The sequence below is a fragment of the Haliotis asinina genome, chromosome 6, assembly GCF_037392515.1.
Source record: "Haliotis asinina isolate JCU_RB_2024 chromosome 6, JCU_Hal_asi_v2, whole genome shotgun sequence".
Classification (NCBI taxonomy): Eukaryota; Metazoa; Mollusca; class Gastropoda; order Lepetellida; family Haliotidae; genus Haliotis; species Haliotis asinina.
Genome location: NC_090285.1, coordinates 56,105,454 through 56,122,869, shown reverse-complemented (window position 1 = coordinate 56,122,869; position 17,416 = coordinate 56,105,454). Strand labels below are relative to the sequence as shown.

Here is a 17,416-nt window from a genome sequence, read left to right as displayed (position 1 = left end):
TGTCACAATATACAGAGTCAGTGTCTTGTCTCAGCAATATTCCGGCTATGTGGTGGTTGTCTGTAAACAATCCAGTGAGCAACAGTATGAGCATAGATCTACGCAAATGGGACATGATTACATGTGTATCCAAGTCAGCGAGTCTGACCACCCGATCCCGTTAGTCGCCCCTTACGACAGACATGGGTTACTGACGATCAGTTCTACCCCGCATCTTCACGGGTGTGTCGCGTAGGTTACCCCGTGTTAGAATACGCCCCTTTCACCCTGCTGCTGGTTGTAAGAGGACACTAGTTTGGATAAGGGTACCAGGGCTTATTTTTACACTCACTCATTCACTCACTTACCGCCATACGTGCTCGCATGCTCGCCCATCGTTCCCACAACACATCGCTCACTCGCTCACACTGCTTAATATACAGTAGAATACAAGACAAAACTGAAACATTTCTTTAATGGCGTGATAACAGCGCAACAGTTTATAGTGTTTATGATGCTAGACACATTTCGAGCTGCAAAAACCTAAATTCGTTCATGCCAACACAGACTGGGAATATAACACCACATGTAGGACTGCCATCGTCGATGTCAGGAGTTGTGCTGTTGCACGTGTGACGCCACTAGTGACGTCACAGAGGCTCGCTAGAGTCTCCTGGAATGTGATTCGACCCTCTATCCCGTTTGTCAAAGGTGAGACACGGCTTGCGTACTCAATAAAGACGTCGGCGTCAAGATCTCCTGTAACATGGCAGCATTATCGACAACATCAACAAATAACAAATCAACAACGTTAACGACAGAAACACAACACAAACATCCTTGCTACAAAAATGGTCGACAATGAAGACATTTAGGTCACCAATACAATGTATTATTTTATTAAGTGACGCATCTTACCTATTTGGTGAAGGCGAATCTTATTGTCATTTATGACGTCATATCCGCTTCCGCCGTTTGATAAAAAAGATGGCATCACGATCTTGTATACATCGGCATCCTTGAGATGCACGTAATGGGGCACGGAACAGTTCGTACATCTGACCTTCACCTTTACAACCCTTTGACCTATCGGCTTCTGCATGTCGTACACGATTTGCATACCTGACGAGAAGAAATGAAGAGCAGATTTACGTTACGTCGCATACATCTCAATTAAGACAGAAGTTACTTTCACAAGTAGAGAATATATGATGCGTCTGCATTTCAATATGTTTCTCCCTACAGTGACATCAGAACCCATGAACATCTGATGTTTCTGGCATGCGTCACTGCAGTATGTGTGTGCAGAATTGCCTCCCTTGGGCAAACTAGCCACCTTTGACGGTTGGTCATAATCCCACCGCGAGGATTTGTTTAGCTTGATCAGTGCCATATCCTTGTTGTTGGGTTTCACAAAGATGTGGTAAACGTCTCTGCTATTGATCTCACATCACCCTGAAACACCCTGTCTGGACAACTGTTCAATGTGGCCATAAACCTCGCTTCGATGTTCATGCTGTTGATAACTGGATTGTCTGGTCCAGACTCGATTACTGAGAGACCACCGTCACTTAGCGAAGATATTGCGTAGCATTAACTCACTCACTCACTCACTCACTCATTCCGATCACGTATCTGACTTCAGAGAAACATCTGAGCTGGGCATGCCATATTACTTTTGTCTTCACAGACCTAGTGTACAATTACCTGACACCTGGAGGAATCCCCAGAACAATCTCCCGGTGTTTACCCACTTGGATGCCATGAACTCCAGCGTCTCCCGGACATGCTTCCCCAGAAGCTCCACGATGTCCACGGTGTTCCGGTATGGAAGCACGGTCTGCATGTCTCCCATTGTGACGTCACCTGCACGTTGAAAAACACTTGAAGGCATAACATCAGAAATTCGCTCTACTGGAAAGCATAGCATTGAACGTGGTGTGGCTAAACCACGTCTGTGCATATGGTTTATGGTTTTGCAATTATAAAACTGTTTAGACTCAGTGATGTACATTTAGTTACTTTGGATGGGTGCAGAGAGCAGTGTTCACCTGGCCGTAGCATTACCTGGGGGGATGGACGCCCGGATGCCGCCTCCGTGCATGAAGGCGATAGCCACGTGGTTCCATTCCAGGGAGTCGCTGTGCTTCAGGTTTTGTTGCACCATTGCGTCCGTAATCAGGTTACCTGGCAAACGAGGAAACAGGCATTTAAAGTGAAAAGGGTAGTAGCGATGAGGCGAGGGGGAAGAACCGTGATGTTACAAAGAGTTGCACTGTATTTATTTCCCTTGAACAATGCATTCGGCGGCCAGATGTACCGAAATAAAATGTCTGTCAGGTGTGGTTTAGGATGGATTAGAAATTGGTGTTGAACAGGCAAGAGTAGTGAAGGGGACGGTTTTTAATATTGACTCCAGTCGTAGAGTAAGCGAGTGTAGGTGTGAGCATGTGTTTACGTGTATGTGTAGAGTGTTACAGTTCTGTTACTGGATAAATGTAATAGGATTACAATATGGTTAAGGAGTGAACTGAAGATAGGTGATAACATCTGGATTGAAGGTTCATGTGGACTCCTTTTAATGATGACGGATAGCTTGTTAATGAGAGGTCGATAGAGGAGAGACAAGGAATGGTAGGAAATACTGCACAGCTAACAGGTATTTAGTATTTATTATACGCTTCCAAATGTCTTACCAAGATTGCATTCTTTGACCCTACACGAAGACTTTCCCCCGTCCAGCTGCACTAGACTCTTGGCTACCACCGCACCTGACTCGTTGGCCACGCCCTCTTTGTATGGCTGCATCAGTTGGAGGGTCAACTCGTCTAAAAAGCCGAAATCAGTCTCATTCGACCGTCTATGCCGACACACGTAAGCCATATGCACTTTGAAATGTAACAACTGAACCGTTTACATGACAGTATTCTTCTGACAGAATGTGTCCAACGCAATGCGTTGCCTTCTTGTTCATAGAGTCCTCCAGACGTAAGTCTCTAGTCCAAGGTAGCCTTAACTGGTTCAATACATATATCAACTTTCATCCCACGAAGAAACCCACCTTGTTCTGTGTTGTTGTCCAGAAGGATTGGGTTACCTCCCCATGACGTGATGACACCTTCCGCGTCAAAGGTCACTTCCAGAGCTCCAAGATATTTCCCGTATCTATAGTCCTGAACCACCAGCACCTTGGCCCCTCCCGACTGGGACACCACGTGGGGATACTCTCCTTCCGGTTCCTCAATAGAGGGTTGCTGCCCTAAAGCAATATAGATAGCGTTTGTAAGTTAACTGGATAGAGTGAGTGAGTTTAGTTTTACGCCGCACTCAGCAATATTCCAGCTATACGGCGGCGGTCTGTAAGTAATCGAGTCTGGACCAGACAATAAAGTGATCGACAACATGAGCATCGACCTGCGCAATTGGGAACCGATGACATGTGTCAACCAAGTCAGCGAGCCTGACCACCCGATCCCGTTAGTCGCCTCTTACGACAAGCATAGTCGCTTTTTATGGCAAGCATGGGTCGCTGAAGGCCTATTCTACCCCGGGACCTTCACGGGTCAACACATAAAAGAAGCACTGTTTCAGGTGACGAGATTTCCTTTACGAACGTTACGTTTTTCACATGCTTCATACAAATCCGTCGGTTTGTGGTATGTGGTAAATGCGTTTGCTTGCTACGCATAGGGTCGGGTTCGACTCCTTTCGTGTGTGCATTGAGTGATAGACATTTTTTCGTCCTTATGTGCTGCTCTCACATCTGGCTGCGATGACAAGAAATTCAGTGTGTCACAGAATCCCTGATCCACTGTGGATTAGTTTTAACGATGTCATAACGATGTCGAATGCATATTCATTTAAATGTGGAACGGCAGGGTAGCCTAGTGCATAAAGCGTTCGCCCGTGAGGCCGAAGATTCGGGTTTTATTCCCCACATGGGTACAAAGTGGGCAGACCGTTCCTAGTGTCCCCTGCCGTGATAATGCTTGAATGGTGCTAAAAAGCGGTGTAAAACAAAAGTCATTCACTCACCCATTTACACAAATTAGTTTCATATCTGCTCTATGCAAAGGAATTATTTACGCTTGGTGTAAGCAGTATTTGTAGGTGCTAGTATGCATGCACATGATGTTGCAGTTGTGCATGATGTTGTGTTTGTGGTTGTCAATATATATAGGTTTGGCTTACCTGTGTAGAGGAAAGTGTTGGTGTGCCCCCCGACCACCACATCAAGATGTCTGACCTCCGCCGCTATCCTTTTATCAATGCTGAACCCCGAGTGACCGAGAGCAATGATCTTGTTAATGCCCCGTGACGTCAGGATGTCAGCCTCTCTTTGGACTGCTACAACCTCGTCCTCGAATCGGAGGTTTCTACCTAAGACGTAGTTAATCTGTTTGGCAGGTCAGTTTATACAGTGTAGAAAAGTGCTGTGGTGTTCTTGTGTCACTGTTAATATGTTTCATATATTATACAGAGAATACCCTTTTGCAATAACATTTGCTTTACATAATTACCACAGTCTCTAACCCCCCTTTAGTAAAACTGCCATCAACATGTACAATCCCTTATTGATACAGAGAGACAGTTAATCTAAAGCGCCTTCTATATGCTATCTGTGATATGAAACCAATTTAAAAAAAAGTATGTGTATACTCTGTCAAAAAAGAAACGCAAACCCTGTATTTTGGAGATAGTATTCGTGAAATTTAAGATGATACAACACAATTTAGAAGACAGAACAGTGACATTTGACACAATGATAGCTATGATATTCCAGTTTAAGATACAGTTAACAGTTCATTGAATGATACTGGTTTGTCACAAGGGGGCGTCTCTCTTAGCATCTCGTGTGGGCATCATGAGCCGTTATCACTGCACGGCACCTTGGAAGGAACAGAACATGTTGCAACAGAAAATCTGATTCGTCACTGCACTAGACACGACTCTGGTTTCTCGGGGTCCATATGCTGACGTTGATACACCATCTGAGTTGTCGGTGCCGATGTAGGAAGTGTAGTACAGGTCCAGAAGTGGTCTTTTTGTTCGTAGCCCGCCCTCTCAAAGCTGGCACTTGTGTTGCAATGTCGGTATGGCTTGCCGATTACTTCGTTGATGGAACCAGATAAACCGATCTTGAGCTGGCGAACCACTTCGTGGGCGATCTTGAGTCGAAGTTAATATACACTCAACCGTGATTTGATTCGACCTTGATTTTCGACGCCGAATGAGAGAATGAGATACGAAATCACATGGACTTATATACCTCAGCTTTAACCGTTATTTCCATAATTTGTCTGTGCAGAAATGAGTCAATAAAGATGACCTATCACACAAATTGCTCTCGCAAACAATACCTTTAACCTAAAGAGTCTCTTATGCGTGAAGACAGGTTGCGTTTCTTTTTTGCCTAGGTCGGAGTGGTATCAGGCTAACTGCCCCCTGGTGAGGCTGGGGTAGGGGGAAGGGGGCTTTTACCCCGGGAGCAGTTGTCCGGGGAGCACAATGAACAGATATATAGTCAGAGGGGAGTTGTATTGGGGCAGTTGTCTTGGGGGCAGTTGTCCGGGGAGCACAATGAACAGATATATAGTCAGAGGGGAGTTGTATTGGGGCAGTTGTCTTGGGGGCAGTTGTCCGGGGAGCACAATGAACAGATATATAGTCAGAGGGGAGTTGTATTGGGGCAGTTGTCTTGGGGGCAGTTGTCCGGGGAGCACAATGAACAGATATATAGTCAGAGGGGAGTTGTATTGGGGCAGTTGTCTTGGGGGCAGTTGTCCAGAGGGCAGTTAACCTAGACCAGTCGGAGTATAGGTACAGGCTCAGTGATTAAAGTGTTCGAAGCAACGTTCTTCGAATCAAAGAGGGGTATGTTCGGTAAATAATCCCTCCACTGTGATATTGGTAGTGTTAAAAACTTACTCACTGTCCGAACTGAAATAGCGAGTGACTACCCAGTTAGTCACTTTAATCAGTAAATGTGAGAACCTAGATTCATAATCGGGCGATCAAGGGAAAACAGATTCCTTTCGTTTTATTGGTTCTTTATAAACGCAGCCATAAAAACGCAGCTATGCTGAACAGCCAAAGAAATGCAAGCTTCGAAAAAATGAAAGCTAAAAAAGTGAGCGTTCATGTATTTACAAAAGCCACAGAGTCGCGTTCCTTTTGCTGTTCAGCATATGTTCGTTTGCAGACTTCAGTCTTACCAGGGATAATCTCTATATAGTCTCCCTGGTCTTACCTGTGGACGAGATCAGTGGTGTTTCTCTGGACGTGTACCCGATGACTCCGATACGTTCTCCCCCGACCGTCAACACAGTGCTTTTCATCAACTTGTCATTCACCGACGGCTCTCGTGTAGCGTCAATGTTGGCGCTGACAACGGTGAAGTTGACGTCGTTGAGGAATGGTGTCAGTCCCTCAATGCCAAGGTCAAACTCGTGATTTCCTAGAGTCTGTGAGATATACAGGGAATGCTATGCGAGGGCCCATTACATATGAATTATACAGAAAGAGTCCTTCATGAGCGAGGTCAGCTGGGATGGGCAAGGAGTTTCGTAAAATTCACATGTATCGATATTTCGTGTATTCTATTTACTACCCTAGTCTTACATGCAGTGTATTGACAAAATGGCGTATTTTTGTTAGTTGTATGTTTTCACAGAGAAACCGGTTTCATAAAAAGGTTGCAGAAGAATTTTGTACTGCCTTACACATTCGTATGACGTCACACTGCAATGACGTCACTAAGCCAGTTTCGTCTGCCCCATTGGTAACCGATGTCACGATGCCAGTTGTCATTGCGTGGGACAAGGTCATACAGCATACTACTCCGTAGCACCCCGTTTCATACTTTGCGGTTGCTTCACTAGGAAACATTGCGTGTATGTCTCTCGACGAATATAATGTCTTAATTCGACTCACAATTAAACAGCGGCATGGCAACGTTCGCAATGTTTACATTCCGACAATGCATATAAGCTGTAAAATGAATGAATTCACGTGTTTGTTATGAATAAAAAAAGTCGTTCCGTCACAACGTGACCTAATTGAGAGTTATCCAACTCAAATCGTTTTAATGTCAGGTCATGTCGTTACACACAGGTAAACGCGATATGACACTCGTGTGACGTACGAGATTAGAATAAAACTTCCCATACGTTGACCATGTAGGTAATACAAGAATATCACAGTGTGCTGAAGACTGTGTAGAGGGAGGCTGACGTCACACTGAAACAGGCCCATGTATTTACTATGACGCCATAATGCAAAAATGCAAAAATAAATGAACTCACCATCGTCACAATGCCATATGTTCATATACTCATCATGACGTCACAATATAACATGTTCGTATACTCACCATCACGTCATACTGCAACAAGTTCATGAATTTGGCCACAATGGCACCGCCGTACTTGTAGAACCACAACGTCCCAGAGAACTCGTCCCCTGCAGACAGGAGGATGGTGTTGGGATGGAGGGAACGCTGTTCTCGGACTTTGGTCACCAGTCGCGCTGTCCCACCGAAACATTTCCCCTCTGCCACATCGTCGGCCGGACACCGACCACTGTACTTGTTGGTCTGCTCGAATCGTGCGTGGATGTCGTTGGTATGGAGGATGGCGAGGTTGAAGCCGACAACAAGCGCTGGGAGGCAGATGACGAAGAGGGAGAGAGGACGTAAAGAGAGGGTCATGGTGGAGCCTTTCAAACTCGTCCAGACCCACTAAGAAAGGCTGACAGCTGCAGACAGACGGATACCCCTGTTTATGGGTGTCCAGGCATCCTTTGCCGCCTGCGATAACACTACTTGAATTGACAGCCGGGACTATATTGTGTCGCTCAAGTATGAGCTTGCATATGTTTTAATCATAACTTTTCAACTGGTGTTGAGTATCATTCACTAGTTTGTGTTATGATTTGTATAGCTCTTTGGCATGCTAGTTTGTAAATGTCCGTACGTATGTGACCTATAAACCAGTATGTTGTCATTTATGGAAGTGTAAGGTGTATGTACACAGGTATGTATGTACAACGTTCTCGTGTTCCTCATGTTAATTCACTGGCAAAACAGTACTTGTCTCCCGTTACAAACTATCCTAATGTTCATATTGTTGTCCACAACTTGTGTTTAGTGACCTTATTATGGGGCGTGTTCGGGGAATTTCGTTTGTATGGGTATCTGTACCGTTTGTCTGTGGCGTCACATTGCCACACTATTAGAATAGAATAACGAGTGATACAACCGTTGGACCTCCTTTATAATGGGATATTGTTGGACTAGTGCAATAATCGGTTATTGTTCAACCAGTACTATAACAGGGTATAGTCAGATAGGGCCTTGATGGACAGTGCAATAACATGGTGTTGTCAGACATGTTATAACAGGATACCGTTGGTTCTGTGCTATAACCACGTATTCTTGGATCTGTGCTATGACAGGGTTTTGGTGGACCTGTGCTACAACCGGGTATTGTTGGACATTGTTGGAAGGGTGGCCAAGAACGATTTGATATGTCACGGGCGGCGCTTAAAAAGTCAAATAAAATATATTTTACGTGAGTAATTATTACACATGAGGCTGGAAATATGACAGCACAACCCTGTGTGGAAACAGTTGTCTACCTTTGATGGTTTCGATATTTTATTATGATATGAAAAATAATTTTTCGAATGTAAAGTTTGTTGGATGCCAACCTTTGTTCTCTTCCCTCGCACATAGGACTGTTAATTTGTGTCACTGTTGCCACGGTTTACCTGCGATCTATTTTTCAGAATGTACAAGAGCTCGGATGATAGTTTTAAAAGATGGATATAAAAGCTCAAAATATGTACTATGAAGCATCTCATCATATATGATGTGTAGTTCTTGTAGTTCCAAATAATCAGGTAAAGTCATGATAGAAAATATAAGAATATTTTATTAAAATATTTTTGCGTGGAGTATAGTAAAGACTCACACCAGTAAATCTACTTCACATGTCTGATAAATCGCTAAAATGAATCAACGGAATTACTCAAAGGACAGTCAGTTTCAACCACTACCACCCATACTGGAACATACGACTAGGAACAGCATCACCGCAGTCGTAGTTGCTGAACGTGGAGCGGCGCGAGTAACGCCACTGACGGGACAGTTACACTCAGGCTTCTCTCGGAAGCTTATGCGCCCTTCCAACCCGTGGGTAAGAGGGGAAACACTTTTTATGTATTCGAGGAGAACGTATGTGTCCACATCGCCTGTAACAAGAAGAGCGTAACCTAATGAATCTGTAGATGAGGCAACAGATGCTCCCCACACACGAACAATATGTAAACAAGAAACACCTAGGCTCATATGACACTTAGCTGCTGATCATGTAAATTAACCGCCCTGAATCAGAAAGGTTATTCCCTTTTAGACGCTCTTCATTAGCTACACTGCAAGTATCGTGCAGCTAACATCGCTTTGTGTAAGCTGACATCTGTCCCCGTTCTACAAAAGTACCACAGAGCAACACAAAAACTTCACTATTGTGAAACTGTGATCAGTAGAAAAAAATAGTAGAGAAAATGCGAAGTTTTTTATTGTTTTTAATTAAACCATCAAATTCCTAAAGTATATCCGTGAGTATCCGTGAGGATCCGTGTTAGGACCCATGTTTGTCGTAAGAGGTGCCTAACGGGATCAGGCGGTCAGCCTCGCGGACTTGCTTGACACGTGTCATCGTATCCCTCCTTATTGATACCCGTAGATTGATGCTCATAATATTAACCACCTGATTTTCTCATCCAGACTCGATTATTTACAAACTACCGCCGCATAGCTGGAATATTGATGAGTGCGGCTTTAAAAACAAACAAACATATATAATATATAAGATATATAACATAACCGTTGGTCTTTAACAAACTTACCAAGCAGATGATGTTTGATCTTGTTTTTGTTGATGACGTCATATCCGTCGCCGCCATTGGCAGTGAAAGAGGACATCGCGATCTTGTATACCTCCGTGTCGTCGAGATTCACGTAATGAGGCACGGTGCAGTTGGTGCATCTGACTTTGACATCTACTACCCTTTGACCTTCTGGCATCGTCATGTCGTATACGACTTTCATACCTGGTTAGTGGCAAAACTTCTTACAATGCCATTATAATGTCCAGCTTAGGATTAGAGGAAGCTAAGTATTCAGTCTGGAGTATGGTTCTATGCCTCTTTTAGCAGGATTCCAGCAATATCACAGCAGGGAACACAAGAAATGGGCTTCACATATTGTACCCATGTGGGGAATCAACCTTCGGCGTGATGAAGGAACGCCTTAATTAGTAGGCTATGGTGGTATGGATAGTTAGGTATTGTCGCTATACATTTATATAATTTTATGTATTACACACCACAATATTGTCCAAAAAGCGTGACATTGGGTCTTTAAGTTGGATATGTTTCCAATTGGTTGACGTACCCGACATCTGTAGAAAGCCCCCGAACAAGTTTCCCGACTCCTCCCACTTGGACGCCGCGAACTCCAGCGTCTCCCGGACATGTTTCCCCAGAAGCTCCACAATGTCCACGGTGTTCCGGAACGGCAGAACGGTGGTGATGTCGCCGAAGGTGACGTCACCTAAATACACGTGAACACCTTACCCTAGTGGTCCTATACATCGGGCAAGTACAGGAGTCTTTAACCCGTGGAAAAGGACTCCCTTTAAAGGTACCACAAAGAATCTTGTTTTGAATACCACACAAATAGCTATACCTGACCTGGTAAACACAGCGGCCAAATGCATGTAAACGTTTCCTGAAGAACAAAATCCTTGCAAGTGGTTACAATAAATCTACATTTTAAACCCTTTGATGCACTTTGATCATGTACAATGACTGTCTGGAATTAACGAAGCATAATCCAATTGCTCAGTGCTACGCTACTTATGAATGGCAGACCAATACGGTTTTACACATACCTATGTGATATAAGGTAAGGATATATGTAGAAGCGCTGAATGAATTACCTTTTTGTAAAGATGCACGGATTCCACCACCATTGATGAAGGCGATGGCCACGTGGTTCCATTCCAGGGAGTCGCTGTGCTTCAGGTTCTGGTGTATCATTGCATCGGCAATCAGGTTACCTGGGGAGAAAACCGATGTTTAGACTAGCCTGTTTATTTCTGTTCCCATCCCCCGCCCTCCCTGAAGCTTCATTACGACATAAAATCAAACCGAGAAAAATGTTCTTGTCTCTATGGTAATATGCTTAAAATAATGTTACCCTTGCACACTCGTGAAAAACCAAGCCCGCTGGATCTTTCCTCATCTACACGTTGTAACGGTAGTGTTCAGTGGCATACAGATCCAGAAACATTAAGCATTATAGAATAGGCAAAAGAAGGGGAAAACGCAAGAAGACGAGAAGAGTTTTTCTCTTTTCTGATACTAATTACGTACAAGCCCCATTTACTGTGATGCTGCACCCCACCCCAGTCTCACCGTGGCATCACACACTCCTCACCTAAGTTACATTCTCGCACTCTGCAAGATGACCGCTCTCCGTCCAGCAACACTTGACTTCTCGCCACCACCCGACCCATCTCGTCCGCCACGCCTTCCCTGTAGGGACGCATCATCTCCAAGGTCGATTCATCTAGGAACGGAAGAATCAGTTTCATGTTGATGTCACATGACCTCCTTGGGCAGACACATTGGTCTTAATGTGTTTGTTTGTATGGTTTTACAACGCTTTTAGGAACATTCCATTCCATTAATTTTATTGAAAGCGAATATCTTTTTCTTCGTATATGTGATTCGCCTTAATTTTATTAATACATATTTAATTATCTGTCCATTAAAGGAAAGGTTTGTAATCTAATGTCTTCTAAATGAAAACATATTTGATTTATTAACAAACTGTCGAAATATCCTCTTCATGATATTTAGCTACGAGAGCTACTCAAATACACGTATAACTGATTATATTTCATTGTGTTATACACAATTCATTGCATTTTTGTGTATTATGTATGTTCAATGGACATTTTGCCTGAAACTTGCAGTAAATTCTTCTTCTAGGAATATTCCCGCAGCGTATGAGATCAAGCTTTACTTTTCTTTGTGTCTTTGCGCATTTAAAAAAAACACATCGGCAACACATAGAATATATTGATAAACCACAAGTTCAGAGGCATAGGATGTCATAACTGTCAAGTACGTGCAATAACTGATCTACCGTGTATATAGTAGATCAATAATATGTATATCTGAACTGACTGACAGCCTACACAGTCGGTTTGTTGAGTCTAACTTAAGTCTTGGGACATACTAGTATAAACTTTATTACCTTATGTCGCACGCTTTATCCCAGTCATTAGAGGGCAGTATAACTAGCAGTATAAGGTTTATTACTTTTTGTCTGAAGCTTTATGACAGTCGTACATTGTTCTTCCAGAGTCATGACTTGCACGTTTCAGATGTAAGTAGCCCATACACTAGAGATGGTTTACGACATAAGGTTCTCAGTTTTACAAACAGAAGTGAGTGAGTGGGTTTGTTTTTTACACTCTTTTAGTAATATTCCAGCAAATTCACGGCGGGGGACACCAGAAATGGGCTTCACACATTGCACCCATGTGGGGAATCGAACTCGGTCCTTTGGCGTGACGAGCCAACGCTTTAACTACTAGGCTACCCCATCGCGCCACTCTACAAACAGGAACTCGGCAGGGGAGGAGGCTAAAGAGCTAGTACCAGTGCATCGGAGGATTACCCTAAGGGAAGTCAACCGTCTGTACCATTTTCCGATCTAAATGTACCATGAGGAGATATACATTTTCAAAAGTCTCACATTCGAAAATGATTAAGAATGTTTCAATCAATTCCTAAAATCACAAAACAGGCAACTGAACTTAGTCGCCAGACGTCTATTGCGGGATCAGATGGTCAGACCTTGACTGACACATGTCATCGTTTCCCAATCGATGCTCATGATGGCAATAACAAGATAGATAATACACTTGAAATATACCTACCCATAATGCTCCTCCCACTGAATAAGACATCACAAGTGAAGCGTCTTGTACATCAAAAAGTGCAAAACCCTTCATACACTGAATTGTGAATAAAATACTGAGCCATAATAATAATATGTGAGACTGATTAACGCCAGATTCTATACAATGCTGTTTAGGAGACTAAAGTCTTAGTTCTCACCATGCTGTTTAAACTTTCGATTATTCTAGTTTCCCCACGACCTGACAAGTCTTATGTTCATTTTCAGCCCCACTCCTCTCCTCTCACGAGGAAAGAGATAACACACTTAAACGTAGAATTTTCGTTAGACATAGTTATAATATAAAGCCTCTTTACTTTTAATAGTGCTCTGAGAGTGAGGAGTCCTCGCAGACGACTTCTAAGTCCACCTAAGAGTCTTCTTAACTCCAAAAACTGGCGGCCGCTAGACAATACAGCCGTCACCTCGGACATTTTCGCGAACGTAAAGATGTTTCAACTCTTTACGATGACAATGAATTAATTAGTCGAAATATTCCTGTCTGATCGAGTGGGGATCATACAAATTTACGTGACAGATTCTACACTCAAAGCTCTGTTCAGTATTGTCAAGCAAGTTAAAATATCAGCCCTGCGTTGAATGTCACCTACCTTGTGCTGTTTTGTTGTCCAGTAAGATTGGATTACCTCCCCATGACGTGATGACTCCTTCCGGGTCAAAAGTCACTTCTAAGGCTCCTAAATACTTTCCGTACGCATAGTCTTGCACCACAAGAACCTTGGCCCCTCCTGACTGGGTGACCACGTGGGGATACTCTCCTACCGGTTCCTCGTTTGAAGGATGGTCCCCTGCGAAAAGGATAATATATAAATGTTTTGGGCAAAATGAATGTAGGACAGAAAACAGTTCATCAAAACATTAGCTAATAGTGGTCGTCCGATTTGTTGAAATAATCGAAGATTTGACTTAACGATCACGCAGTCGATCATGTTTGTTCATAAACATAAACAATTTTGAAGATTTGTTTGCTTTTACAATATTTTCCAAAATAGTTTTCATTGTTACATCCTAGACGCACTGCTAGCTCGTCCCAAGTCCTAAGATTTGATTTGTCTTAAAATCACAAGGAAATTCATGTTCCAAACATTCTAGTCATCCAGTTGACTTTGTGTGCACTTTCGAAAGAGCTATTAATTTTATTTATGTTTTGTACAAAAATATAGTTTAACAAACATACTCAGAACAATTTGATAAATGGCGCTAACCAATTATTTCGAAGACTGATCTGAAGTCGATATACACCAATCACCAATCATGAGATTTTAACCAATTCCCATCCATACTGACCCGTGAGGGCCCGGGGTAGAAAAGGTAGTCAGCAACCTATGCTTGCTGTAAAAGGCAACTCAGCTTGTCGTAAGAAGCGACTAATGGGATTGGGTGGTCGGGCTCATTGACTTGGTTGACACATGTCATCTGTTCCCCAATACGCCGATCGATGTTCATGCTGTTGATCACTGGGTTGTCTGGTCCAGACTCGATTATTTACAGACCGCCGCCATATAGCTGGAATTATTGATGAGTGCGGCGTAAAACTAAACTCACTCAGTCACTTACTCACTCCAAACCTACTGAATAGCATACCTAACTGTTTATATGGGTGAGTAAGTCGGACATAATGTACGAGCATGACATACATAGATGACCAAATGTTTTGTCAAATGTATCCCAGCTGAGCGGGGAAGTGCCTTTACTCGTCTTGTGGGTTAGTATTTGGTTGTCTCACCTGTGTAAAGGAATGTATTTGTGTGACCTCCAACCACCACGTCCAAGTTAGTAACCTCTGCTGCTATTCTCTGGTCAATATCGAAGCCCGAGTGACCAAGGGCAATGATCTTGTTAATACCCTGTGACGTCAGGATGTTAACCTCTCTCTGGACTGCTGCCACCTCATCTTCAAATTTGAGGTTTTGACCTGGAATGAATATTATCTTCAGAATATTGTCATAAGTATGTTCAGTGGGTGACGATAGAGGGCACTGTGGTGACCCATAGAGCTCATACAGATTTTCATGCTTAATTTGTTCCTGAGGAAGTTAACACAAATATTTTGTATGTAAAATGTACCCGATGACAGGACGATTCACGGTAACCCGTCCAGCATCGACATTTTAACAATAAATGATATATATTCACACACAAACCTTATCTGTGTCTGTATGTCATAACTGTTGCACTCGCGTATTACTAACCTGCGTTCAATAATTTATTTTACAGTACATTTACCTGTCTAGTTATGCTATTTTTCCTAATTCATATGTGTACTCTGTGAAGGTGTGCAGCAAATCCCCCCCCCCCCCCGATTACCCTTCGTTGCTGTTGTGTGATCCAGTATAGGACGTTTACCTGGGACAGATATTACAGGTGTCTCCTTGGAAGTGTACCCGATGACCCCTATACGTTCACCACTGACAGTCAGCACCGTGTGTTTCACTATCTTGCTATTAACCCTTGGCTCGGTTGTAGCGTCGATGTTGGCGCTGACCACGGTGAAGTTAACGTCGTTGAGTAAGGGCATCAACCCGTCGATACCGAGATCGAACTCGTGATTACCCACCGTCTGGAAGGGCAGAGGAAGAACAGTGATAGTAGCACAACACTTCCTGTAGTGATCTCTTCGTCAACTTTGCAACTTCTTTAGAGATCGCGATTTTATTGTAATTGCCGAACTCGTGAAAATGAGAGTTTAAAGAGGTCTTCAGTAGAACATGCTTGTCTTAAGAAGGGGTCAGGCTCTCTGACTTGGTTGACACGTTGTCGTATCCCAATTGCGTAGATTGATGCTCAAGCCGTTGATCACTGGATTATGTGGTCCAGACTCAAAAAACACCACCACCACCACCACTACCACCACCACCACCACCAACAACAACAACAACAACAACAACAACAACAACAAAAACACCAAAAAACCCCCCGAAAACAAAACACTGATAACAAAATATAAGGACTAAACAAACAATAACTAATACGGAAAAAAAAAAAAAAAAAAAACAGCATAGAACGAGCAACAGTAAGAAGGAAAAGCAACTTAATGCTGTCAAGCACCAGACAATAAGTACATTGAATCTACACGTACACATAGTTGCTGCAGATTTTCTACGGATGTACATGGTTATTGTCAGTACTATTTATCATTATTACACATAAATAAGCTCCAAAGGCTGCCTCAGTTTGCTCTGGTGAGAATTGTTCTGTTTTAAAAGTCTACATTTCCACCCAACCGTCTCACCAGAGCGACGTTTGTGGCGTTTATTTGCGAATTAGAGCTGAGACATGGTCGAATTCTTCTTCCCTGTGACTTTGTCATTTAATACGTATCTACTAAATAGCCCACGCCTGAGTGCGTACTGCGTGGATAGGTCACGTCGACATACCACGTCTACTGGCTTCAAGTGCAATGTTGCACCTAGTCAAGAGTGAAGGACATTGTCCCGTGTCCAAGGATGCCCGTTAGGACGTGCCCGCTGAAATGACAACGTCTTTGAAGACATTGGTGTTGAAATGTGACACAAGCATTAAGCTGCATGATGAACACGAAGAAAGCCTCCACATTTCAACGTGTTATCACACTGAATTCCATAATAATTAAATCAAAAGGGTTTAGCCATGTTCAGTAGCAAATGAATGTCACAATACACTATATTCATCATGACGTAACAATATTACATGTCCATACATCACCAAAACGTCAAAATATAACAGTATCTTATACTCACCATCACGTCATACTGCAACAGGTTCATGAATTTGGCCACAATGGCACCGCGGTACTTATAGAACCATAACGTCCCCGAATACTCGTCCCCTGCAGACAGGAGGATGGTGTTGGGATGGAGGGAACGCTGTTCTCGGACTTTGGTCACCAGTCGCGCTGTCCCACCGAAACATTTCCCCTCTGCCACGTCGTCGACCGGACACCGACCACTGTACTTGTTGGTCTGCTCAAATCGTGCGTGGACGTCGTTGGTATGGAGGATGGTGAGGTTGAAGCCGACAACTACAGCAGGCAGGGAGATCATCAGCAGAGACACAGACAACATCCCGTATGTATAACGTAAATCCTTGGCGTGAAGCTGTTAGGGGAAACTGTATGTGAAGCTGGAACGTGAAGCTGTTAGGGGATACTGTATGTGAAGCTGCAACGTGAAGCTGCAAAGTGAAGCTGCAAAGTGAAGCTTTTTTGAAGCAGCTAATTACTCCGACTATTCCTGAGGTGGAGAGAAAGTACACGCCACACACAGCTCTTCTTCACTGGCTCTGTATGAATGGTTTGTGGCCAGATTGGCGGTCAAACTCTCACACACAACCAGTCCGTCTCCATTGTGTCATGGTCGGTGACTTTCTAGGGTTGGGTCATTGAGGCGTGCTTTTGTTGTG

General features: G+C 43.4%; 2 protein-coding genes across 2 annotated transcripts; both read right to left on the bottom strand.

Moving 5' to 3' along the window:
* Window positions 1-435: 435 nt before the first annotated feature.
* On the bottom strand, window positions 436-7,903 carry LOC137286574 (snake venom 5'-nucleotidase-like). Its single transcript, XM_067818518.1, has 9 exons — window positions 7,352-7,903; window positions 6,230-6,443; window positions 4,171-4,359; window positions 3,041-3,238; window positions 2,676-2,807; window positions 2,047-2,166; window positions 1,687-1,845; window positions 898-1,101; window positions 436-738 (listed from the first exon to the last, which is right to left on the bottom strand). The coding sequence occupies exons 1-9, from the start codon at window positions 7,685-7,687 to the stop codon at window positions 533-535; spliced, it is 1,758 nt and encodes a 585-aa protein (XP_067674619.1). The 5' UTR covers window positions 7,688-7,903; the 3' UTR covers window positions 436-532.
* Window positions 7,904-9,009: 1,106 nt separating this feature from the next.
* On the bottom strand, window positions 9,010-17,144 carry LOC137286575 (snake venom 5'-nucleotidase-like). Its single transcript, XM_067818519.1, has 9 exons — window positions 16,756-17,144; window positions 15,383-15,596; window positions 14,763-14,951; window positions 13,627-13,824; window positions 11,483-11,614; window positions 10,983-11,102; window positions 10,436-10,594; window positions 9,889-10,092; window positions 9,010-9,231 (listed from the first exon to the last, which is right to left on the bottom strand). Exons 1-9 carry the CDS (start codon window positions 17,077-17,079, stop codon window positions 9,026-9,028), a joined length of 1,746 nt encoding a protein of 581 aa, XP_067674620.1. The 5' UTR covers window positions 17,080-17,144; the 3' UTR covers window positions 9,010-9,025.
* Window positions 17,145-17,416: the final 272 nt, after the last annotated feature.